The 27519-nt window shown below is 39.5% G+C and overlaps 1 protein-coding gene across 4 annotated transcripts; it reads right to left on the bottom strand.

Annotated features, from left to right (window-relative positions):
* On the bottom strand, positions 1–25959 carry ACBD5 (acyl-CoA binding domain containing 5). 4 transcript variants are annotated; one of them, XM_075587643.1, is made up of 14 exons: positions 25822–25959; positions 24948–25080; positions 23252–23372; positions 22790–22862; positions 21213–21327; positions 21064–21096; positions 12245–12388; positions 11422–11634; positions 9610–9710; positions 3093–3306; positions 2189–2388; positions 1730–1774; positions 705–814; positions 1–328 (listed from the first exon to the last, which is right to left on the bottom strand). In XM_075587643.1, the coding sequence occupies exons 2-14, from the start codon at positions 25021–25023 to the stop codon at positions 316–318; spliced, it is 1458 nt and encodes a 485-aa protein (XP_075443758.1). In that variant the 5' UTR covers positions 25024–25080; positions 25822–25959; the 3' UTR covers positions 1–315. The 4 variants fall into 4 exon arrangements, with proteins under 4 accessions (XP_075443758.1, XP_075443761.1, XP_075443760.1 ...); XM_075587646.1 differs by lacking the exon at positions 25822–25959 and adding an exon at positions 25746–25763; XM_075587645.1 differs by lacking the exon at positions 25822–25959 and adding an exon at positions 25590–25739.
* Between the last annotated feature and the right edge of the window lie 1560 nt (positions 25960–27519).

Genomic DNA, 27519 nt, shown 5'->3' with positions numbered 1-27519 from the left:
TTTAAGCACTTTCCTCTGCCCTTAGAGGAGTTTATTAGATATATTACATGCGTTCAATAGCTTTAAAAATAATTTAGTTTCAATTCAGTTCAAATGTGGTAATAATACAGATTAATCCTTCTATCAACCAAGTATATATTTTGCTTATTCAAGCTTTAGTAAAAATGAGTCCTTATATTATCATCATTCGTGTAGTGCAAGGAAATTACTATAGCAAATAGAAGAACATCTTCGAGCCACTGTGAGCCAACGCTAAGACAATTAGATGTCGTCCCCGCTAGGTCTTCCAATACCAAGTAGACTTGAACCACATGCTCAGGTCGGCTTTCTAAAGAATGAAATAAACATAGTTAAGTGTTGGATTTAGTTAGTGAATGCTAAAGCTAGATGCTAGCATGCAGGAAAAAATTTAGCTTTCTTGTAATGCTGAGTTTACCAAGGTGAGCAAAAGGATAAACCCCATTGAATACCCAAGTGATTTGTTTTTTAGGTCATATTAAGTTTCTAAACAAAAATAGACTCACATAAAATGCTAAGCAACAGCTCAGACACAACATAGGTGCTCAAACATGACATACTTTCTCTACATCTTTAATTCTTTATCATATGATAAGTTGCAAAGACAAATGTGCACTTTTTGGGCTGCTAAAACTAACCAGCGTGCAAGAAGTCATGCAAGAGACTTCAAACAAAGAACGACCTACCTTCTCCTCCTTTGAAGGTATACATGCATTAACCAGTGAGCAATGAATGGCCATGTGATAGCAAATGCCAAAGTGCCAGGAGATATCCCAAAGGGCCACCAGGAGGGTTTCTGAGAAGATATAATGTTCTATATTACTTCAAATGTTATGACATTGAATTACAATATACATGCCCTGGGTCAGAATAAAACATCTACAGTATGCAACATCCAAAAATAAACCAGTGAGGAAGCTCATATGTTAACCCCTATCTTGTTGAGGGAAAGGGGGGGATGTAACTCCTCAAAAACCATATTACTTTAAAAAGACCGTAACAAATCAAAATCAACAAATCAAAAAATAAATGTATTCAAGTTTCACTGGGAATTGTTTTCATGTTAGATGCTTTCAGAGGGGAGCCAGCATGAGTTGCAAAGTGGTATTCTTAACATTTTGTTTTACTAAGTTTGAAGCAGGGGGTCTCTGGAGATGAACTGCGTTGATTTCAGCTCTGGGAGCCCCCAGCTTCCCAAGATAATTACATAAGCGGCTGCCGGGGCAGCTCCGACTCCACACAGAAAAGGTCAAGTTAAAAAAGGTCCCACGGGCCAATAGGAAGCTGCAACATCTTCCATTATGGCTTCCTATTGGCCGCGTGACCTTTAAAAAGCAGTGAGTTAACGGCTTCAACTTCAGATGCATGTATCTAAGGGAGCAGTGCACTGACATTAACACGGTTCAGCTCTGAAGACTCCCTGCTTCAAACCAAAGGGGAATATTATTAGTTTTATTTATTTTTTAAAGGCAATGTGCCTTTAAAATAACTAGGGCTAAAGTAAACAAATGGCAGTAATGGGAATAGTTTAATTGACTTTTAAACTAATGATTCCCCTGATAACAGGAAGCTTTGGAGTATTTAAACAATCTCCATTTCATCACTGAGAAACAGACATGCATATCTTCAGGTTAACACTGTCCTAATAAAAAGTTCTCTTTGGTTGTAATCAGAGACCAAAATGATGAAATACATTTGAGTTTACTTTTACCTTGTTCACAGATTGTTGATGATTAGACTCAAGCACCGACCTTGCCTAGAAACAGACAGAATATTGTAAGAAGTGCGTATATCAACTGTGGGGGGAAAAAAGTCTTATGCTGACAGCATTGGTTCTCAAACTGTAGTTCTTGAACTTCTATTATAGCTCTCCTTTATCCAAGATACATCTTTCTCACAGAGCAGGATGGCCTATGACAGATCTGCTTTTGTAAGATAAGCACTATAAAAAAAAAATTCTGAATGTGCCTTAAAGTATGAAGAATATTCTCTTTGCTTGAAAATAGGACACATATTTGGGATTTTCTGTTAAAGACTGTTTCTGACTTTACCATTACACGCACAAAGTTTTTTACTACACTATTTTTTGTTAAAAATAATACAATGCTAGACAATAAAAAGGCATAAGAGAGTGACACATGGTGGAGACTTCTGCTGGATGAACTGATACCTGTGAGGCAGTAAGGGCCTCCAATGTATGAAGTCTTTGAAGGACACACTGCATGTCCTCTTGTAACCGCATGAGTACAACTGCAATTTGCTCGTTCAAGCTGCTGTTTGGTCCTCTCTCTGACCCTCCACGTTCTCCATCTCCACCACTGCCCATCTGTCCACCTCGGGATCCTTCACCCACAGGTTGCAAACGACTAGCTACAAAACAGTATTGTAATGGGATTATAATCACCGATCTATAACTATCATTTATTTCACTAGCTATTTTCACTGCCAAACCCATTACAACTATAACTTCAGAAATATTGGTTAGGCCACCTCTGGAGCGTAATTCTAATTCAGATCGGGTGTCCTCAACTACATGGACAATGTTATTCTTACAGAACCATTATGGGTGGAATTGCTGAGGTGCCAGGAATAATTTGACCAAGCTGATACAGCATGATGGTCGATGATGAAGTAAATTAACCCACAATCTTGTGTACACACATCTTATCTGACAGCTACTCGACACTTCATCCCAACGTGTTGCAGCTAAATAACGCTCTCCATTTGTAGACCAACATTCACTGAACACTACCTGTTTGCACAGGACATTCAGAAGTCATGCTAACAAGTCATGCTGCGTTAATGATATAAACCATATTCTGTACTATTTAACTTGCTGTTGTTGGGATCTATATGGGGATATGCCCAAGCAAAGGTGTCCTTGTAAAAATTAAGTTGACCACACAGTAAACTCTGGTCCTGTTTTTCAACAGTAACTTAGGACGCACATCTGATATATTCTTCAAAAGCAGGATTGGAAACTAGACTAATCAATTACAAGGAAACATGCAATTCCACAAATTAAAGTGCTTGGATTACATTAAGAAATAATGAATTACTGCTGAAACATGTACCTCTTCCTCGCCTGGAACTAAAGTATTCTGTCTTTTCATTTCCGGTCTTCTCCTTGTGGGGCCCACGGCCAGATGGTTTCCCATCCTCTCCTCCATCCTTCACTTCTCCGCCAGCTGAAGTTTCCACAGTACCCCCAGTGAAAATTGCATTTTGTAGCAGCTGACTGTGATCTACCTCTGAGATGAGTGCAGAATCCATCATTAGGTCATTTGACTGCAAGGATACAGAAACAAAGGAATGATTCGTAGAAAAACAAGGACCTTAGTATTAGTACTCCTTGCTTAGCAATTGAAAGACTACCTTTTCTGTACAGCAAGCCATAAATCAAAATGAAATGCTTTGTTGTACTATTGTTATTACTAATACAATTATATATTGTTATTAGTAATATAATAACAATAGTAACAATACCAACGCAATATTTCTAAAATCAAATGGGGCATATAGGATACCAAATTTAAAAAACAGAATAAAAAAAAATTGGTTAATAGTTCAAGTGAAGCTAGAAAAAAAAAAAAAAAAAGAGGGTTTACATGAACCAATACATGTTTCTATATCTATCATACATCCTAATACAGAGTGTATTTCATGGTTCATGCCAAGGACACATTGGAACTCTTGGAAGCGGTCAGGAGACGATTTTTAAGTTGTACAAACTAATGGCGATAACATGGGGATATAAAGTAGTAAAAACCAGTGTAGAGAGATAATGAAAAGAAGAAACATGAAATATATGGGTCGTGATACAGTATAGTCATGGATGTATACATTTTATACTTATTAGATTAAAAATGCCTTCCACAGTCATGAGCAAGCCGGAGAGTGAAAGCTCCATCTTGATTAGCAAAATCAATATTTTCCCTACTTAATTGAAAGGTCTGGCATAGTAGAAACCTTATCTAGATATTTATTCAATCCCTCTATGGATACAAGAGAAGAAATAAACGGTTTTACAGAACAGTGTATACAATTTTAATGTCTAAGTTTAGGCAAGAGAGACCCTCCATCGTTTAATTAATTTGAATTTCTCTAGACTAATCCTACTGTATGTTTCCTCTATCTTCACAGCAATTTAGAAACCTCTCCGTTTAGAGACTGGTCATTTTTTTTAAATCATGAGAAGATAATATAATTTGGGGGCGCAAGACATCTTTAGTAAAATTATTCTGCCTTAAAGGGAGAGATATCAACTACATAGACCTTTTACAGCTTGAAGAATGCTGGACCAAGATTTAAATAATTTAACTCTGTTAGTTTTAAGGGGATATTTATTCCTAGCATCTGGAACTATATTACAGGTGCCGTTCCCCATCCAATCAGCGTTTTTGTTGGAGACTACATTCAGATTCCAAGATGTTAATTTTGTAACCTAAAAAAGGAACCAAATAGTTTAAAAGAATCAAAAAGAAGGCTCATATAAAAAGAGAAAAATGTAATCTGCATATAAACGAAATTTAACTCCATATCATTGAATTGAATTACTCAAAAACAGCAAGCTTGACCCTACCTGTCTTTCTAACTATCGACCTGTCTCCCTCCTGCCTTTTGCCTCTAAACTCCTTGAACGTCTTGTATTCTCTCGCTTGCTCCATTTTCTCAACACCAATTCTCTCCTAGACCCTCTACAATCTGGCTTCCGCACTGCTCACTCCACGGAAACAGCCCTCACTAATATAACTGACGACCTCCATACTGCCAAAGACAGAGGTCATTACACTCGGCTCATATTACTCGACCTCTCTGCAGCATTTGACACCGTGGACCACCCTCTTCTCCTTCACATTCTCCATACTCTTGGTATTCGGAACAAAGCTTTATCCTGGACCTCATCCTACCTCTCCCATCGTACTTTCAGTGTCTCTTCTGCTAACACCTCCTCCTCCTCTATTGATCTCTCTGTGGGGGTACCCCAGGGCTCTGTCCTGGGACCTCTTCTCTTTTCTCTGTACACACTCTCTCTAGGTGACCTAACAACATCTTTTGGGTTTAATTATCACCTCTATGCTGACGACACACAAATATACTTCTCAACACCCGACCTTACACCTGCTGTTCAAACCAAAGTTTCTGAATGTCTCTCTGCTATATCATCCTGGATGGCCCTCCGACGCCTTAAACTCAACATGGCTAAAACAGAGCTCCTCATACCTCCTCCCAAACCTGGCCCTGTTGGAACTACGATCATTCACCCAGTAGCCCAAGCACGCTGCCTAGGGGTCACAGTCGACTCCTCTCTCACATTCGCCCTTCACATTCAAAACATTTCTAAAACCTGTCGCTTTTTCCTCCGCAATATAACAAAGATACGCCCTTTCCTCTGTTGCTTGACTGCTAAAACTGACTCAGGCGCTCATTCTCTCCCGTCTTGATTACTGTAACCTCCTGCTGTCCGGCCTTCCTGCCTCTCACCTGTCTCCCCTACAATCTATCCTAAACGCTGCTGCCAAAATCACTCTACTCTTTCCTAGATCTGTCTCAGCATCTACCCTCATGAAATCCCTCCCCTGGCTTCCGATCAAATCCCGCATCTCACCCTCCATTCTTCTCACTTTTAAAGCTTTACACTCTTCTGCCCCTCCTTACATCTCAGCCCTAATTTCTCATTATGCACCACCCAGACTCTTGCGTTCTTCTCAAGGATGTCTTCTTTCTACCCCCTTTGTATCTAAAGCCCTCTACCACCTTAAACCCTTTTCACCGACTGCCCCACACCTCTGGAATGCCCTTCCCCTCAGTACCCGACTAGCACCCTCTCTATCCACCTTTAAGTCCCTCCTTAAGACACACTTGCTTAAAGAAGCATATGAATAGCACTGTGAATATTCTGAACACACGATACATAAAGCTTGGCCCCCTGCAGACGCACTTACCAGAACTCCCTCCTACTGTCTCTGTACGTTCTCCCTACCTACCAATTAGACTGTAAGCTCCTCGGGGCAGGTACTCCTCATCCTTAATGTTACTTTTATGTCTAAAGCACTTATTCCCATGCTCTGTTATTTATTTGATTACCACATGTTTTACTACTGTGAAGCGCTATGTACATTAATGGCGCTATATAAAGACATACAATACAATTTGTATGTGTTTTGTTTTCTGAAATGCATAACAGAAAACAAGAGAGGTGAGAGGGGACATCCCTGACAAGTGCCTCTTTCCAGGTGAATCATGAACTTTCGTTCAAATGATAAGCATATATATTGAAAATACAAGCAAGAACTAACTGCTGGTGTGCTTACTGGTTTACCCTTTGTTTGCTGATTTTAATAAGCCTATTTGGGGTAAGGCTATACCTTGATTACCCACACATACTTACATACATACATACATACATACGTGGGTAATCAAGGTTTAGCCTTACCCCAAATAGGCTTATCAAAATCGGAAAACCAAGGGTAAACCAGTAAGCACACCAAGCAACAGCAGTTAGTTCTTGCCTGTATTTTCAATATATATGCTTATCATTTGAATGAAAGTACACACACACACACACATTTTGATTTTGTATGTGTGCACAGTTTTTTTTGCATGTTTAGTAGACAGGGAGAAAAGGATAGTATGGGATTGCAGTTTTTCGGAAATTGTATTATGGCAAGGACTTTACGAATATTGGACGTAAACTTCTTCCCCACACAAAACCTGTTTTGTTTGAGAAGATACCAGATAGCAGATTCAATTTTAATCCATTGGCTAATAGTTTAGAACATATCTCGTAGTCCTGATTAAGTAGGGAAAATAGATCTATAGAAGGAGACATCCTCTGGGTTTCGATCAGTTTTATGAATTACTTTTATGCAGTCATTTTAAAACTTTCTAGGCAACCAGAATCATTTAAGAGATCATTGGATAATTTAGTTAGTTGGGCGACCAGTGCCCAGCTTATAGAACTCAGCCTGGAAATCGTCCAGACCAGGAGCTTTTAAACATGTTAAGAAATTGGGAGTTTTCCAGACCACCTCGTCCTGTAAGAAACAGTTTACAATTTCTAACCCCTCAGAGATTATTTTCCAAATATTTGATTTAGAAAAGTAATGGGGCTTTGAGAGTATAGTTCTTTAAAAATTAGAAGGCAATATATTCAGACTGTATTTCGCTTATTTATATTTTTATTAACTATGGCTGTGATAAATGCTTGGGGATGTAAGCCCCTGACTAAGTTGGCTAGGAGCTTACTCAACTTATTTCCATATTTGTAATGTTTAAATTGAATAAAAAAAAAATTACATTGGCTTTGTGTTTTTGTTAAGAGAAAATAGGTTTGTATTTTTGGGAGAGGAATGCTTGTTAGATGTATTATAAGCCACAGTGCGTATGTTATTTGAAGCTATCTATTTTTTGTTGAGCTTCCAATTGCGTTTAATACAGTAGACAGGTCACGACCTTGTCTCTCATAACTTTCCCTACCTCACAAAACAAAGCAAAATTATCCAAATGAGAATTATTATTGTCACGGTATTGATTCCATGTAATCGGTCAGGAATTTTCTAAAACTAGATTTATTGGACAGGATATTGGGGAATCTCCAAAAACGCTTTATTTCACATATGAGTCTGTCAAAAATTAAGCCATATGGTGGCATAATCCAAATGTATGACCATTGGTACCATATAATGCAATTATTATGAGATAAATATGAGAATGGGTCAGAGGGATCAGACCCTACTGCTACCCATTGCTCTGCAAATGTGCATCTCGTCTTAAGGTATCGGTTTATAAATGGTGGGCTAACCAAACATCAACGGGAGCATATTTTCTCGTCTATAAGGGGGAAGAAACACAAAGCTTTGTCCATAGTAGGACGCGCTAGCTTCCGCGCTACTCCTCCCCGGCGTCGCGCTTGAAAAACAAACCTGTTTGTATTGCGAAGCACCGCTCTCCCTGCAGCGCATGAGCACGCACTATGCACTACTACATTGCCATCGTAGTGTTTGTTTCGGCGCGAGCTACATAGCTCACGCCGTAGCCTGCACTATGGACAAAGCCTAACAGAAAACTTTTCAAGGAGTACGCAAGCCAACAAAAACCACTTCGCCGAGAACTCCACTATCAATAATATGTATTCTTTTTTTATGTATTTTGCTGGCTTAACTACACTGAGCACTGATTAATGATGATTATTGAGCCAGACTTTTCAGTTGGTGAAAGTAAATAATGCTTTTATTTGTGTTTTGGAAGACTTATCAGGTGTTTTTGTTTGGTTCTGATAAACACAAAAGTGACAATCCAAAGTCCATCATAGCAATGTGTGCCACATAACTCCTCCCTAACCTCTCCTACCAACCACACTAATCAGCCAATATTGATGGAAAGCCCCCAGGTACAGACTCAGGTTCCTGATGACTTGTTAAAGCAGCAAATGGTGCTTCTCCTCTATTTTCACGTTATCCACAACAGGAGTCTCTTGGAACTGAAAGGCGGTACTCGCGGATCCAGACATCAATACTTATCAGGCAGAACTACATGTCTGTTCGTGTCATTTTCTCTCAAGGGCCAATAAGACAATATCACTGGGAAACCCATCAGCCATCTTTGTTTTTTTTACCATTTACAGGTGTCATAAAAATTGATATCTCTTGAACAGAGAACGTTCGGTGAGAAAACAGAACCGGACGGATAATCCTTGTTGGAAATGTTCTTAATAGCAGCCAAACCCGTTCTGGTGTTTGCTCCTCCGGTTCAGCTCCTGTAGATTTCTTTAGAGCACTACAGGAACAGAGCTGAACCGGAGCGCTTATTGCACTAATATTCCCCCACCAGAGAACTTTCGGTGATGTAAAACAGCAGTGTTAATACTGGGGATGCAAAGCATTACATATCTTCTTGGATGTTTCTTATATTTGTTTTGAAGTCTCATTTGTAGGTGAAATCTTAAAAAAAAGAATGTAAATATAATCCAATTCTAATTGTCTTCCTAAAACAAATGTAATAATATTTAAGGCACATATTTAGCTGCTTTGGTGTTATGGAAGAAAATCAAGCTTTCTTTTCATCTGGGCCTCTAAATGGCGTTGACGACAGTCAAGTGTTTACTCTACCCTTAGCCCAGCGGTGCGCAAACTGGGGGGCGCTAGATTTTCTGGGGGGTGGGGGAGCGGCAGTTATAGAGGTCCCACTCTCTCCCCCCAGGCATTTAAATGAAATGCCGGGGGACCGCGCGAGGCCTCTATAATACACTTACCTTCCAGCGACATGTCCTGGTAACCCGCCGCGGGGTCACGTGACGTTACCATGGCGATGTGGCGTCACATGACCCTGCGCGCGTCATATTTGCCGTCTGGGTCGAGCGGGGGGAGAGGGCGGGAGGGGGGAATCCATTTGAGAAATGTATAAAACACATTGGCTTGTGGTGTGAAACATGTGGAAAAGAAAAGCACAGTAAGGAACCCCTTGCTGCCACGAGAAGCATCATATGACAATGTGTAGCTGGTTCCTCTGATAAAAAAGGGATTAATCAGGTAATTCAAAATATCTGTATGGCACGGAAACAATAAAGATACAATGGCTGGTTCTGCTTACCTCATCCTGTCCAAACTGCTCCATAGAGTCACAGAAAATCTCACTGTCCGAGTCACTCGTCAGATGCTGCATTACAACAAGGTCTTCTGCACAATCATCTTCTGTAATAGGTATGAAATACCAGTCATCAGTTCATATCTACACTTCTATATCACAAAGCAATTATTGTTGTTCAGAAGTCCCTTCCACACAATTCCTATTCTCTGTGGTATTTTGTTAGAAACAGTTCTCAGGCAGACCAAGAGATAACGCTTCTCACAGAGAGCGATGGAATATCAAGTACAGCGTTAATGCATTTGGTTAATAAAAATAAAAACAGTACAGTGTATTTATAGGAATTCTCAAAAGAAATGTTCTAGTGTCCAGAGGTGGCCAACTCCAGTCATCAAGGGCTACCAACAGGTCAGGTTTTCAGGATATCCATGCTTCAAGTGGCTAAATCAGTGACTCGGTAGATGATGGCACCACCTGTGCTGAAGCAGGGATATCTTGATAATCTGACCTGTTGGTAGCACTTGAGGACTGGAGTTAGCGACCCCTGTTCTACACCAATTAATAACCAACCTACAAGTTGCTCTTTAGAATCCTCTAATGGCTATTAGCATGTAATTAGAGGGCAGTGGTGAGCAGAAGGGCAACGTAAGATGGCTTCTTAACTGATGTGGTGAAGCTCAGCATATAAAATAAAAAGTTGTCCCTTTAAGTGAAATTAAATTAACAATGTAGACTTTGGAAGTGCATGACACTGACTAGTTTCACATGCCTGCTGTATGTTCTCATGTTCATTCGTTTTCAGCTCTCAACATATACTATTAGAGGCACCATTACTTGAATTACGTTTACTGAGGAAGCTGGCTGTAATTTACAAGGATATCTACAGTGAATCATTGACATGTCTATTTATTATTTTGTATAACTTAGGCAAATGGATTAGGTGCATTTGCAAGTTCAAGTTTCACCATTCCCATTTGTTTGTCAAAATATTTAATATGTAATTATAATTCATGTTAGGTGTTGGTGACGAATGAATCGGACCTAGATCTTCTAAATGGCAAGTGTGGCATGTAGAACACATCAGTGATAGTGGGTCAGCCTGTCATCAGTGGGCTAGGGGCTAAAGTGATATGTTACAGCTCCATGTCTCTGTGGGCTGTATCAGCGATACATATTCTTCTCACCTCGCTTTGGTGTTATAATATATGCAATAAAACCCATTAAAAAAAAAAAAATTGGGAACTAAAATTAATCTGTAACCATACAATGCAAACATACATCTTCAAAACACTGTAAAGACTAGAATAATGGATATTGATTGTGGGGATGTCTTGGTCTCAATCACAATTGTATTTCAAACTCTTCAGCACTTTTCTACAGGAATAACAGAGTGCTCATCTCTACGCGACTCCATACATTATTCTTTAGTTGATTCAACAAGGAGCCAACAAGATATATTTTTTGCATATCATCGTTTTGCACTGTAATACCAACTATGCCAACATGAGCCTCTCAGGGCAGACTGACCAGAACGTACATAACACAGAGATTTAGAAAAATATAATCCCCATTTCATTTCAAAATATTATTTTTTCTTATAGAGCACGGACATTACAATTTACAAGAAAAATGAGAATCTGCTTCAAAAGTCTTGCAATGTAACTTTTAATTGCATGGGATACGACTGCCCAAACACTGAAAGGAGCTGAAACTAGGCTGTCCGCGTTCAAAGGCCACTAATAGCCTTTTGAAGTTTTGAGACAACATTTTTTGCATTGAGAGGTTAGATATCAAAATGAAATGTTTCTGCACAAATACCTTTATCGCCTTCCAAATCATTCACAACACCTTCTTTGTTTAGCTCCTTTTCCTTTGCGCCCATCTCATCGCTGGTTTCGTTGAGAGCAGATTTTGTGGGGATGTGATTCAACACATCTGGAACAAAGTCGGTGTGATTTCCGTGTAAACCACTTGCCACCATGCTGTCCGGACACTGCTCAGGAACGGAGTCCTGCTCCACACACTTCTCTTCTATCAGAATACACAGCAGACATAGATTTCATCTGTACTTTGTTCTACATGGACTAAAGATTAATCCATTATAGGAAATTCAGTAACACTTTTAAGAGGAGCCTGGACATGCTACCTGTGTATGCGCATGTATTCAATAAACTTGTACAGTCTAAACCAGACACAAACATTATATATAATGCATATACTGAACAGTTAGCATCTGCAGTGTTAAGTGGCTGCAAAATGCAGTGGGGAAAAGTTGTTTCCACACTATGTTATTTAGCAAAAGAAAAAATTCCGTTTTCAGAAAATAACAGTCACTGTAAAGCAACATAAAAAAAATTTAAGATGATTTATTTGTGGGTTACTTAAATTAAACTATGGTACAATGGAATCGTTCAAGGCTTTGGTTAATAAACAAAAGGAAGAGGAGAAGAAAGATGTTGGGTGTCTGTTTTCTAGAGGGACACTGCTGATGTAGATACACAAATTAATGTATAATCTCAATGTAGTCTTCCAAACAGCAGACAGACAATGCACAGCAGATTTCTTGAATGTCTCGGCAGGTATGGGTCCTACAGCATCAGACTATGATACATGACTCCAAACACCACATTTGCTGTAATACCTTGCTCGCTTTGCTCCGTTTCTTCTTCTTCCTCTTCCTGCCCCGCTGCCTCTTCTTCCTCCGATTCGGCTCCGCTGTCACTGCTCTCTGCCCTACCATTAACGGCATTGCCATTTGGTGTAGAGGTCAGGACACTGCTGAGGTCTAAAGAGGGATATAGATGCACAGTGAAAATAAATATATATCCCTATCGCGATAAAAAAAAATACCTGTGATTATTACAGTGAATGTATCTAATGTGTTATGTAGAAATCAAAAACATGCATCGGATACATTTTGGGTAAAGGAGTAGTTGCCCACACTCCCCTCCCCCCTCCTCCTTTCCCCAACCCCCACTCCCCGAGCGACAAGAGGCTGCCAGAGGCAAGGTCAAATATGCTTGCCCAGTGGACAAAATGTCTAATGCAGGAGTGGCCAACTCCAGTCCTCAAGGGCCACCAAAAAGTCAGGTTTTAAGGATATTCCTGCTTCAGCACAGGTTGCTCAACCAGTGGCTTAGTCCTTGACTGAGCCACATGTGCTGAAGCAGGGATATCCTTAAAATCTGACCTATTGGTAGCCCTTGAAGACTGGCGTTGTCAGCTCTGGTCTAAATGTCAGGGGAACCAGGGGGTCCTCAGACATCAGGGGGGGGAGGGGAAGGAGAGAGAATACGGACCTCGGCTCCGGTTAGTAAAAAAAATACTTTTTGAAGTTTGTTTGGCAAAACAGGCGACCCACAGTTCGCAAGGATATCCTTTGTAAGTCCAAATCAGAAGGAGGCTTAGCCCTCCCGAATACACAAAACTATTATAGAGCTGCACAACTAGCACAACTCATTAGCTGGCATTCAAACCCAACTGACAAAAGATGGGTCGAAATAGAGGATTTGATTTGTTCCCCATTTAAAATAAAGAATCTTCTCTGGCTGAATAAAAAATCTAGACCAGCTGAGATTTACAAGAACTCAGTGATATCTTTTGCCTGTAATCTCTGGCATTGCCTCAAATCCAGGTTCCAACTAACCCGGTACCCCTTCCCTCATGCAACCCCTATTCTCGGACCCCTCCCTTCCTTTTTACACAGGTAACCCACAATTCAAAATCAGGGTTCAAAAAGGACTCATAAGAGTTAATGATATTCTCACTCAAGGGAAAGTCCCTTTATTCGCCTCGCTACAAACAAACCATGATCTCCCCTCTTCTGAATTCTTCAGATTTCTCCAGGTTAGACACTACATTCAATCAGTCTACAAACCAAAACAATCCCATGTTTTAACCTTATATGAGGACTGGTGTCTGCGCCAGCCCCTTACAAAGGGCATTATCTCCAGAATATACCAGAGTTTATCCCCTATCAAAAACAACCAAGCCCCTGATAACTATATGGTATCCTGGGTAAAGGATTTTAATGTCAGTATAGACCTCGATATTTGGAAAGATATTTGGGAAGCCACTTCCAAAAACTCATCGTGCGTCGTGATAAAGGAGAATATTTACAAGTTAATATTCAGATGGTACATGACTCCTGCCAGGTTGCACTCTTTTCTACCAGGTGTTTCCCCTTTGTGTTGGCGTGGTTGTGGTGAAGTGGGGAATATACTGCACATATTCTGGTCATGTCCCAAAATCCAACAAACATGGACGGAAGTGTTCGCCCTAATACACAAGATTCTAGAAATCACTGTCCCACATGACCCAGTAAATATATTGTTAGGAAAACCAATGGCCAATCACACCAAAAAAGAAGCTAAAGTACTGGTAATAGCCCAAATTTTAAACGCTACAAGATGTACAATTGCCAAAAATTGGAAACAACCTGACCCCTCCCCCCGCCATCCTTAAACCAAATAAATAACAACATTTGGCATATAGTTTATATGGAAAAACTTTCAGCCTACCTCCCCTTTATTGTTTCACAACCAGTAGATTTGTATTATCGTATTCCCCCACCCCTTTTTTTTTTCTTTTCTGTATACCCTATTTCTTTATGTTTACAAAATGATCAATAAAAAATTTAAGTAACAAAAATAAATAAATTGAAAATCAGAGCAGTCCAGATTGCCACTTCAAATAATTTCAAGCCTCTGTTGTCTGCATTGAAAGGAGTTATAGATTTGTTATCGTAATTGTCAGGTACATTAGAGCAACTAGACAAAGCATTGATACAATTAAAAAATAATAATACAGCTACATTATAAAATTATAGTGTTATGCCCCATATCCACTAACAAACATATTGATGCGCAACTAAGTGAAGGCACTTAGGCTTAGAACTCCTTGTCTAGCATGTTAACCTGGGTCCCAATTGAGGCTGTATCTGTGCATGTATGCATGTGTGCATGTATGCATGCTCAACAAAATGTAGCCAGAGTCCAACTGTGAAAAAAGCAGCAACATATTTTAAGTGCTATCCAAAATATACTTGTTAAATTCGAGACTGGATGAAGACTCCTACCTACAATGCTGATTTAGGCTAATGTGTAAGCCATTTTTCCCCTTCAATGGCTGCCATATTCAAAATCAACTATTTGACATCCCATATTCAAAAGCAACTATTTGACATCAGTGTTTCGGTGAAATTCAAGAAAGTTAGCGGAGAAGTAATTTGAATAAAAATAAATTTATGGAATAAAGTTTTCAGCAAAACAAAGTAAGAAAAATGCACAAATGCGCACCAGGGATTAGATAATTGTAATTTATTAAAATACACAAACACTGAGGGGATCCAACCCCACCTCAGCTAAAAATGTTATACAGCTCAGACACAGTGACCATAAATATGACCTCTGAGATATCTAAACCCTTGGATTTTCAGCAAAACATTAAACAAAAGATAGCTATTGAAGATGACAACATGTGATATCCATAGTCTGCCAATGTTCCAAACCTCGTGTTAAAAATCACACAATTCTCCATGTAATCTGTTTTGTTTTTATAAGGAGGAAGTTCTCTTGGACCGTGTGGTGGGAAATGTCCAGGCTTTCGCGATAAACCCATGCTCAAGTATGAACTACTTAATATGCAAGAAGAAACTTTTTAGACTGCAGCTGGATTCATTTATTTTTGTTGTTCAGTGTTTCAGATTTTCAACTTAACATTTTAGTGAACTTGTGTTGTAACCAGTCTGTATATTTCCCTCTGTAGTATTACCGTACATGTGCTTGAAGGCAAAGAGAGGGGGGGGAAAACAAGTGATGTTTAAGGATGCAGAATGTTCCAGAGTCACAAGTTGAATCTTATGGCATTACATTCTGCAAACAGCAGTGAGAAATTGTATTCTGAAAGAATACGTTTTAAAACTGAATGTTAAAAGCATTTGCCACACAAATCCATAACGTGTATGCTTCCAATAAAGCTACAAAGGTTCTGGGGCGGCCTTTATTGATCTGAAAGAAAGTACTAATCAAAGTCCTACACTCACTTAGCTTCAAATTTAAACTAAGGTTTGATGCCAGCAAACACATAGCCCCTGACTGCTGCAGTCCAGTCAGAACCAGACCTTTCAGAGCCATTGAACGAGAAACACGAGTGGAGATCATGACATGGGATTTAAAAAAAAAAAAAATTGTTTTACATTTCTCTCAGATTTCCTTTTGTGATCATTGTTATTGAGATCATGAAAAGTTGTAACAAATTTGGAAAGTACCTGAAGATTAGCAGTATAATAATAATAATAATAATAATAATAATAATAATAAAAAAATAGGACGACTGTTTTCAACCTGGGAAAATTTGGTAGGATTGTTATTTTAGTATTCTCTACAACCTGCCAAAAAGCTGTGAAAACTCTTTGTACCATATTCGAAGAAGGAGTTAATGATTAAAGATCAGCACTGCCAAGAAAGGGCTCAAAGTTGGACTGAGTCAGTGCAGGAAACACTGGCTCCTTGCCTTGTTGTTGCAAAACCGAGATACATTGACTAATTGTATTCTAAATGTCGGCACATTTAAACTGAAAACAAATGTTGCCTCTGGTTTTTTTTCTCTTAAAGCTGCAGTTCAGTCAATATCCTGCATGTGTGTTTTTTTTTAATAAATCAGTTCTGTAGTAAGAAAAAATACTTTTAGCATTTTCTGTTTTTAAAAAAACAACTTTGAAAGACCAATTTTCTTGTATTCTATTTTAACAGCCATTTGCTAAGGCACTGCCCCCTCATGTCCTGTCACAAGCCCTGGCACAGCCCTTTGTCAGCCCCGCCCTCCCTCTAGCACATGTCAGTGCAGGAGTGCTCATGAATATTCATGAGCTTCCACTGACTGACAGAAGCAGAAGAAAAACATATGCCAGCTCTAATTATGTCACCAAATTTCGCCTATCAATACATGGAGAACGAATTGACCTGCAGCTATACAGTTCTTTAGGTAATTAGAGATTGCCCACATGAAACTATTGAAGTAAAAAAAAAAAAAAAAAAAAAAAAAAGACTGAACTGCAGCTTTAAACTCAAAGTAAAGTTTGTACAGTAGACACTTATGTTTTAGTAAACTGACACTCTTTTTCAGTTAAGTAACATGGAAAATCATACCCCATCTAAATCATTTTGAACAACGAACTTTCCAGTAAGAACTCCAACACCCTGAAAAAGTGACAATACACATTAGGAGTGTTACTATCCTCCTCTAATCTATACATAATGCATATATATTATGATGTTTAAAAAATAAAAAAATATACAAGAAGAAAAAAAAAGTGGAAAAGCTCATGATTTAGCAAGCTAGTGAGAATCTGGATTTTCAGCTGACCTATAAAAAGGTAAAGGACATGCTATTTTATTGCCCAATGTACAAATACACTTATTTCAACTTGCTTTATTGTACCATGTAACTACAGTGTTTTTCAGCAAGGGCTTATAGGAACACTTGGGTTCCCCGGGCACCCCTGAAGGGTTCCCTGCAATTTTCTGGTCATTTGAAAATTGTATCAAATACAGAAGAATTTACAATGCATCTGATCTCAGACGCGCTATTAGAGAGGGTTGGGGTTCCTCAGAATTTCACGTAGGGTTGGTTCCCTAACCAAAAAAAAAAAAGGGTTGGGAACCACTGGTTTAGCGAGTTGCATAAAATACTGTTCACATGGCATCACAAACTGTGACTATAATTTAGCAGGAAAGTTACTCCATCTAAATCTCCTTGTCCAAAAGTGGGACAGAGTTGGGCAAAATATCGATAGGATAGTAATAACCCATAAAAAAATTTAAAAAAATGTATAAATAAATTCAATATCAATGTATTGCAATACTACAGGAAGTTAACCAAGAGAGTCATTGATGTCATGGAGACAGTTGGTTCTCTGCAATTTAAGACACAGCATCCTCATAGAAGGCATATCTGCCAATGTAACAGGCATCTTGGCCCCTATCTTTCCCTCTCCAGTCCTCAATGATAACAGCACCCTCTTTCCTGCACTTGACCACATCAGTTTGCCCCCTTCCTCTTACTGTCGTCCCAATCCCATCTCTGATGTTCACCAATAGGCAGAGGGATAGATTACATATTTTAAAATATAATTAATTCACAGACCCCTCTAATTTGTAATACACTTCCAAAACATGTTCTGTGTTGAAAAAAAATGTAAAAACGTTGTGTTTTTTTTCCCCTCCTATTTAACAGCTATATATTGTGATAAATATTGATATTAGGGTACATTTTTCTATATCATTGTGAAAATTTAAAAGAAAAAATTAATGCCCAACCCTAGAAAAGGGAAGTGAATATATATACACAATAGTAAAAAGACAGCACGTCATATAACATATGAAACTATCAATTTCAAAACATGGGTAGTGCACGGGATGAAGGAACCCCTCTCCTCAAGTACCATATAAATCAAATTATACGTACATACACACACACACACACACACACACACACACACACACACACACACACACACACACACACACACACACACACACACACGATACCAGACCCTATTAGAGATTAGTAACACCTGCAACACAGTATAGTCCCAGAATGTGCTAGAGTAAAATGCAAAATAGTTGTCGGTACGTTTCCAATCCGTTGTCTGTGATGTTCTGCACCGCAATGCACTAGGAGTCATGGTGCAGGATATCCCTGACAACGGCTCGGAGCGTACAAAACAACACTTTTGCTGCTCTCAATAGAGAGCTGTATTTGCGGACTGAGGGTTCCTACAGATGCACTCAAAAGGACTGTGATTACAGGAAAATATCACATTTTTTTCTGAGTGGGAACGGGCCAAGAGGGCAAGTTGCGCTTGAAAACATGTGTCCCCCTAGATGTGATCTGATGGAGTGGTATAGTTTTATTATTGCAGGATGTTTCCTCTTTTGGGGGCACAACAGAGGATTTGCTTTACAACAGTGATGTTGCAGGACTTTATTCCTGTGTATTCTGCCAACAGACTATTTGGACTCTTGACTCAACAGGACTCTTGATCTTTTGTTGGCTTATCTTTTAAGCAATTACTAGTCGACTCCAAGGTTACCCGACAGGGAATACATATATCCATTTGTCTGCAAATTGCAATCTGTCCATCGAGACAAGGAGCACCCCTGCCAGATGGGTAACCTTTTTCCTTTTGTGCCATCGTTTTTGCTGACAAACATTTACTTTTGACCATTTTACTCTTTGGCACATTCTGGGACTATACTGTGCTGCAGGTGTGACTAATCTCTAATAGGGTGCAATATCTGTTACATGTACACTCTCATTCTCCGATATAAACTATACTAAAGTGTTGCTTTCTTTAAATCCTCACGGAGTAGTGTGTTCATTGAGTGCTAGGGTTCCATCCATTTTTTTCTGAGGGAAGTGAATACTGTAAATCAGTCACAAATCACTCCATATAAACAATAAACGGTTTTCTAGAGGGTGTTTCTCTGTTTTGCTTCTCTTCCATGCCCTTCACTCACCGCCTGCACACTCCCATTCTGTTGTATAGAGTACATCAGAAAATGAGCATGCTGCAGCAAAAAATAAACTTTATTTTTATTTTTTTTAAATATTAAAGGTCTGTGATGCCTATCCCTGACTACGCCTAAACTTACTTAAAGCAGCAATGAAAGGGTTGTGAACATTTTATTTAAACCACGAGTACAATTTGCCTGACACTACAAATACATACTTATATCACTTGCAGGTGAAATTGTGTAGACATACAGTACAAGGATATATGGCTTAGAAGTTTGGAACAAAGCAAGTCCCCTTTCACATCAGGTTAATATTCACATTCCATTAGTTGTTGCATTATTGTCTTTTTATAAATAAAAGAAAATGACTATTAAAAAAAAAGTGCTCAAAAGATAAGAACAATAATATATACACAAAATATCATACAAATATTATGAAATATAATCCGCATGATTCAATTTTCCCCTAGAACATTGTTTTATATAATTTTCAGCTGCAGGATTTCAGGATTCAAAGTACATGAATATCAAGTGTAGCCTCTCAGAGCGCCAACCCCCCAAAAAAGGAGGTGTTTTGGTTTTTACATTTTCTCATACAAAATATCTTCACAATTATAATGCTGGCACTTCCTAGGAGGAAGTGAAACGTGCGTTTGTGGTGGATTCCAAGATGGCGATACCGCTCAGCAAGCCTAATCTTTTCACTTGACATCTGCTAAACTACAGTGCATTCGAAAGATCGAGACAGTATCTCTGATAGAGATATATAGATATAAACACTTTTCTTCTCATCCTTTTGGGGACTTCCCTATTTTTGGTTTCACAAATGAAAACATTTTGCTTAAGAAAAACGTAAAAAAAGGAAAACACCTTTTTTTTTTTTAACCAAATATTTTATTTGGCACATTTTTTGGCCTGCATGAGAGGCAACACCTGATATTCATGTACTAAACTCACAGGTTAAATTACATATAAGCATGTTCAAGTGCAGATAGATTGTCTCAAATATTTTTTTAAAATTTAATCAGCAATTTGTACTATTTGATATATAGTCATTGTGGCAATTGGCACTCCGGTATATATAGAATAATTCTTCACTAGTTGCAAAGCACCAGTGTAATGGATAGAAAGCCTTTGGTCTTTTGATGCATCTTAAAAATTGAATAGTTTCCCTTTTTTTTAAACTTGCAATAATGCTGCAACAGCTGCACAAATACATGAATGGTCCTTTATATTATTTCACGCTCTGAATGGAGCACTTGGAAATCAGAGCCACCTATAGTCCAGAGATGTTCATTGGGAATATACAAGTAGTGACACCACCGTGCGATAATTATCAGGAAGAGTTCCGCAGAGGGACACATCAAAAACACAGTTTGCAAAAGATACTCGTCAACACTGGATCTTTATGTACCGCCCTTTGGGATGGCTACTGACTTGGCAACGAATCACCGTGGTGACTGAGCCCATAAACAAAAATGCATTTCAAGATGGTCTAATATTGTGCGGTCACCATGCAAGGAGAGCAGAAGCCTCCCATATTAAAGGCAGCATTCCTGTCACCATTTCTACTGGTCTAATATAATGCAATACATATCTTTAGCTCACGTGCACACACCATTCATATTGTGTTGTATAATTTCCAGGAAGAGGCACAAAAACAAAGTGTTGATCTAAGATAAAAAATTTAAAAAAGCATATACATAACTACACTTACACACATCTGTACATTTATTTTACGGTTCTTTCTCAAATACATTCATGGGAAAGCATCACTAAACATTCAATAAGCCATTGTGGCTACTGCCTTACAAGATTGGCCATTCTTTAGAAGCGAATTACCCTCTTAAGACGTAATAAATACGTAAACAAACAAAACATGGCTAAAGTAGACATCAAAAGTAACAAGAAGTGATTAATATGTTTTCATTAGACTTCCTACCTTCTAAAGATTTGGAAACTTTGTCCAGTCGTACTGACATGCGGAAGGAAAAAGAACAGAAAGATTTGATTGCTGGAAATGGACAGAAAGCGAAGAAGGAAAGCATTGACTACGTGTGTACTAAAATACAAAGCAGGAGTTAGCCCAACCTGATGTTACACCAGATCCTCTGCCATGTTTTTTGTCTTCCACTATTTCATAAAATGGACCTATGAGTTGGAGTAATTCTTCCACTTTCTCCGTCATTGGCATGGTCTCAAGGATCTAGTGTCCAAAAGGCAAGATGTCAAAATGGCATACGGATAGGATTCATGCTCCTTTGCCCACTAGCGCATACCCCATGTAAAGGCTAAGGAACAGGCTTCAAAAATTTATTTTTCATTCAGTTATGCTACCACAGACGCATCGTTTATTCCAATTAGTAAACTGGCTTAGTTTCTCACAAAAGGTCTCTATTCCATGTGCTGTGAGGACGCCTCTCCCGTGCTAGGGTAGAGTTCAGCTTTGCTCCATTCACAGCATGTTAAACAGTGGAAAAATAGTTTTTACACTAAATAAAGTACCATTCCTTTTGTGACATGTACTCATCTGCTTTTCTCTCTCATAAAAAAATAAATAAATACAAGTGCAGTTCCTTCCCAACATTTTTCTTAAACTCAATGTGATGCCCGTCAAATTAGATTACCGACTAATTCTTATGTTTTCCTGGTTGTTTTTAAGGCCAAAAGTCTACAATAGTGTTGACATGGCAACATATACTGTCAATTCTTACTTGCTCCCTCACACCAGGTAGCAGAGAGCGGGTTTCCATGAAGACATAAGCAAAAAATGAATATATCAAAGAAAACGGTCTTATCCTAAACCTCTAAAAAAGGTCTCACTGAAGTCACTTAGTGGGAGGGGATGAGCGGCCATGATCGTTTCTTATTTTCTAGGAATAAAACAGTTCAAAATCAGGGAGATGTAAAAAAAAAAAAACTATAGAGGTGGAAACAGACTGTATAATATGGTTAGAGAATTAAAACTAAATTAACGTGCAGGGGGAGCTGCACCTCCCATGTATAATGTAAAGGTCCCAGTGCTTCTCGCAGTGACAAGTAGGGGGACCAACTCATATTGGCATGGTAAATATTCAGAGTAGAAGTGAATAGTATATATAGGTGGTTTCAATTAGCTTGGATGGTCAAATAATTTTTCCCACAAAGATACAAAACACTTAATGAAAAGTGAACTAATGAATTCATTGTTATATGGATACAATAATAAGTTACATTATTTGCATACTTACCTGATCACACGTTAGCAGCGCCCCTAAGCAAGTAATAACACATTTGTAATATACAGTCATTGTGAATTTGTGTATTTAAAGAGTAGATCTGACTACACATTCTAGATTTACAAACCAAGAAAATCACTTAACTTCTACTTAGAATGGTTTCTCTATAAACATTACAAAAGCGTCAAGACTCAAACTAAAGACGAATATCCCACATCTCAGCCAGAGCACACAGTTTAGAGTTAGCACAGCAGGAAAGGCTGAACATTAAACTTAAAGCTGAGCATGTATCGCCTGACATGCAGTTTATGGAGCCGTTTTGCAGAAACTCGGAGGATACAAGGCTTGCAGTAAGAACAAATTCACTTAAGTCACCGAGTAATATTGTAAAAATATACTAAAGGAGTATTAACATATTATAGAGTAGACGTTTCATTCTACAAATCGTACCTTTTTCATTTCATCGACGTAAGCAATCATAGCATCTTCTTTGGACATTTCCCCTAAGGAACTCCAGGCGTCCCTAAAAAGGCAAGACAATAAACTATCGTGTGTAGTCATATAGGCCAATCATTTGCTAAATGGTGTTCTGCCACAAGACACCTCATGGCTTATGCCAGTTGTTGGAAAGTGTCTCTCTTGGCAGAGCTCTGCTTACTACATATTGGCTATAGTGGGTCCTCCAAATAATTGTATTGTTTTTGTCAGAAAGATAAAACCACAAACATATTTAAGACTGATTTAGCCTATTTCAATTAGTCCGTTTTAATGAACGGTTATATGAATTTTGATAGCTGTATTGATTCATTTTCACCGAGTGCTTGAAATATCCGCATCTACAAATATATCTAAAAGTTGAAACCAGAAGATACAGATTACAAAATAAACAAAATAATGCTTAGTTCAAATTACCATTTATATCGTCCAACTGGGTCCCAAAATGCAGGCCTTGGAATTTTACATGGTCCTAGTGTTGCTTGCTTATAGAAGCTGTAGAATTTCAGCATCATTTCATGAGATGGCTGGAATGAGCCTACAAAAAGATGCAAATGTTACATTAAAATCGGTTCTCTCCTTTCTGTATGCGATTGTATTTTGTCCTACCGGGGTAATACAATTTTACCAAAGCAGCAATCCTACGTAAGAACATATTCCAATTATTTTTTAGCTTAGCTGAACCAGGGGTCCACGTGAGCTGATCGGTTGTCCCCAGGTGTTTGGGGACCCTTCAGTTCCCCTGATTCTTGATTTTTTTGTGTGACAGTTTAAAAAATAAATAAATAATAATATATATAACAATATTACCTGGAGGTAATGAAGAGACAGCACTCAGAGAATACATTTTGATTTGTTCATCAACTCTAAGTGCTGTCTCTTCATTACCTCCAGGTAATACTGTTTCATATTAATATTTATGGGACAAGCACCAGCTCCTACACTGACTACCAACTGCCACTCTGGTAGTCAGTGCAGATGAAGGTGCTTGTCCCATAAATATTAATATAAAACAATATTACCTGGAGGTAATATATAAGTAAGGAATATATCTTTGTTGTCTGGATATATAGATATATATCCAGACAACAAAGATAGCCGCCACAATGTCATCAATAGAAAGCAGCGATGGACGGTGTTTTTCTGTTGGCCTCCGGAGGGAGCCCTGATCCCACAGCCATTTTGGATCCTCCTGTTTGTCAGGTGGACCCTCAGACTCATCTCTCCAGAAACAGACAGTCCCTGGACTACCAATCAGCTCAGCGGGACCCTGCAGTTCAGGAACGATTAAAAGGGAGGGGGGGGGGGGGGGGGGGGGGGGGGGGGGGGGGGGTGTGTGTGTGTGTGTGTGTGTGTGTGTGTGTGTGTGTGTGTGTGTGTGTGTGTGTGTGTGTGTGTGTGTGTGTGTGTGTGTGTGTGTGTGTGTGTGTGTGTGTGTGTGTGTGTGTGTGTGTGTGTGTGTGTCGCTTGTCAATGGCAGCTAAAGGGTTCCGTAAAATGATAGGGACATTTAACAAATTTCACTTGTTTTAAAATAAAATGTGCACTATTATAAAGATCTTGCATATCACATAATTACACACAGCCTATAACTCAACACCATGTAATTATAGTCCAAACCAAAATAAAAAATGATAACCAACAAAAGCAGAACTTGTTGGCTAGCTCGTGATGTTGCTGTGTGCTTCTCTACTCTAAGAGCTATATACGGTAATAAATCTGAAAATATAGCAATACAATGTTCAAATCCAACTGGATGTGATAAAGAAATATTGAGGTTTTTGAATACTTTTAAGAACAGCAGCAGTCAAAATGTCAGCTCCTTAAAAAAAATGGATTTGTTAAACTGTAAGACATTACAACAAGTATTTTCTTTCGGTGTGAATGTGAACTACAGTATAGTCTTGTGAAATCCAGAAAACACACGTACAATCCACATTGAAGCTGTGCCGATCCCGTACAAGGAATTGTTTCCTACACTGTTAAATAAGTACATCGTTCTGCAAATCCTTCTTTTAAGGAGGATCTTGCGCATACTCAATATGCTGACTGACAGTCCTTATAATAAAACATTTGCTGTATGTTCATAGGTAGTGTGCTTCCCGGTGCCTACCATTTTTGGGTAAACTCTGTATCACATTCACCGCTGCTTCAAATCTCGTCTGGTGAAGGGGTTTGGTGTCCGCCATATCTTGGGTGAGAAAAGTGCTGCAGCAAATCCTGCACTATTACAACCCTGCATCAAACTAAAGAGAGATGATCATCAGGATGGCAGCATTTCCCAATTACATAGTCTGCAACACTGGCACTTACTGGGGGTTAACATGACAGGAAAGGACGAAGGAAGTAACACACAAACCAAACTGACAGCTAATCAGCCTATAACTGTTAGGCTGCGCTTGCAGTGCCGGCGACAGCAACGTCACGTCAAAACAAATGCATTGCCGCCGTCGCATGCGCTTATATAGTAAGCACGACGGCTTGGTCGCGATCGCTAGAAGTAATCTCGATTTGATTTTTCCAGCGACCGCAGCCTGACGTCACCGTCGCCTCCCCGACACTATAAGCGTAGCCTTAAGCTTACATTATATTTAAACACATATATATATATATAGTTATATTTGCGCATATATATATATATATATATATATATATATATATATATATACATACATACATACACACACACACACACACACACACACACACACACACACACACACTCTATAGATAGATAAATATATATTTAAGCAACCAATCGCGTCCCCTCCAGCAACAGCAGAAGTAGCAGTCCCATGTCACAGTTTCACACTTCCTCTGTGCCCCTCTCCGGCCCTGTGACGGGTCGTGTTACTACCGCCAGGATTACAAAGGTCGGAGATGCTGAGCTGCAGGGACATTAAACAGAGACCTCCCTCCTGGAGAGCGGAGGACCCGCTGCCCTCCGGCCACATAGCAAGGTGAGAGGTTGTGATGGGAGCGGTCACCTGTCAGTGCACCTGCGGACCCCCGCACATAGCTGTCACAGGGTACCCCCGCTGCCATCGCCGCGCGCACAGCATGCCGGGAAACGTAGTTCTCAAAGCCCAACAATAGGAACAGCAACGCGTGAACACCCAGGCCGTACTTTTTTTTTTTTTTTAAAGAACTTTATTTAAACAAACAACGAAAAGAACAGAGCAACGTACAACGAACAGAACAGCCCAATGGCAACCAATCACCAGCGCCTCATGTGACGCCATCTTGTGTATTTCTGAGATGATGTTTTCCTGGAGCAGAAAGGTTGTGCCTATGAATGTAATGGGTAGTTGTAGTCTGTCAGCATTTTCTGTCAACAGCTTCTTTCTGCTGCTTTGTCGCATTGTGCCTCTCGGTTGCCAAAAGGTATTTGTGAAACAATCTGTAGGGACCAAAATGTAGTAAAATGTGGGGGTTCTGAACCATAAAGTTATATAATAACAGGAAATTGATGATTTCTAATAGGGACACCATACCCATACCTTTACCTATTTAGTAGGCACTATACCTCTTTGTCATGTCATGTACATTCAACTGAACCTTGTGTACCTATTTCTCCTAGTAGCTGAAGTTCGGATCCTTCACTTAATGAAGGAGATAGATGACTTCTTGGATAATAATCTGCTCATACTCTCCAACTGAACATATGTTGGTAGGGTTGCAAGGTGTCCAGTATTTAACTGGATTGCCCTGTATTTGGAAACTGTCAATTAAAAATTTGAGGTAATATTTAGGGTGACCATATTTGTTCCGGCAAAAACCGGGAGAAATGTCAAGCATGCGCGAGTGGCGAGCACCAACTGTGCATGCGCCAAGAGAGCTTGGCGGCCACACATACGCAATCGGCGTATGCCGGTCGCCTATGTGCGATCGAACCTTACTTGTCGTGTAATGCGCATGATGACAAACGCCGATCGAGCAGGCGCATGTGCAGCCGGCAAGCGTCGATCGCGCATGAGCAGCCGGCAAGCGTCGTTCGCACATGAGCAGCCGGCAAGCGTCATTCGCACATGCGCAGTCAACAAATCGCAATTGCGAATGTGCGGCCAGCGGGATAGAAAACCGGGACAGCACCCGAAAAAGTCGAGACCGAGGCCTAAAAACCGTGACTGTCCGGGCTAAACGGGACATCTGGTCACCTTAGTAATACTAGACATGTATGTGTCCAGTATTACCTCTCTGGACGTAGTTGCAGGAGTTCTACAGTATAGTAGAATGTATATCAGTCAGTCTTAGTGGGTGCGCTGTTGCTGCTTCTGGATAAGGAGTTGTGATGGTGAAGGGGTAACCAGGCCATCAATAAAGGTGCCTTCCAAGCATTGAAGACAGCACTGGCTAGTGCTCCAATTCTGGCTGCACCAGATTATGCCAAGAAGTTTCTGGTACAAACTGATGCCTCCAACTATGGTATTGGTGCTGTGCTCAGCCAAGTAGTGGAGGAGGGGGGTGAACATCCTGTGGTATACCTGAGCAGGAAACTGCTGCCCAGGGACGTGGCTTATGCCACAATTGAAAAGGAATGCCTGGCCATTGTTTGGGCTTTGAGGAAACTGCAGCCCTATTTGTATGGCAGAACATTCACTGTAATCACGGACCACAACCCACTAAGTTGGCTCCAGAGGGTATCGGGGGAGAGTGGCAAATTGCTTCGCTTGAGTCTTGCACTG

Source organism: Ascaphus truei, chromosome 2, assembly GCF_040206685.1.
Source record: "Ascaphus truei isolate aAscTru1 chromosome 2, aAscTru1.hap1, whole genome shotgun sequence".
Lineage (NCBI taxonomy): Eukaryota > Metazoa > Chordata > Amphibia > Anura > Ascaphidae > Ascaphus > Ascaphus truei.
Note: the sequence above shows the minus strand (reverse complement) of the source record. Positions and strands in the feature narration are given on the sequence as shown.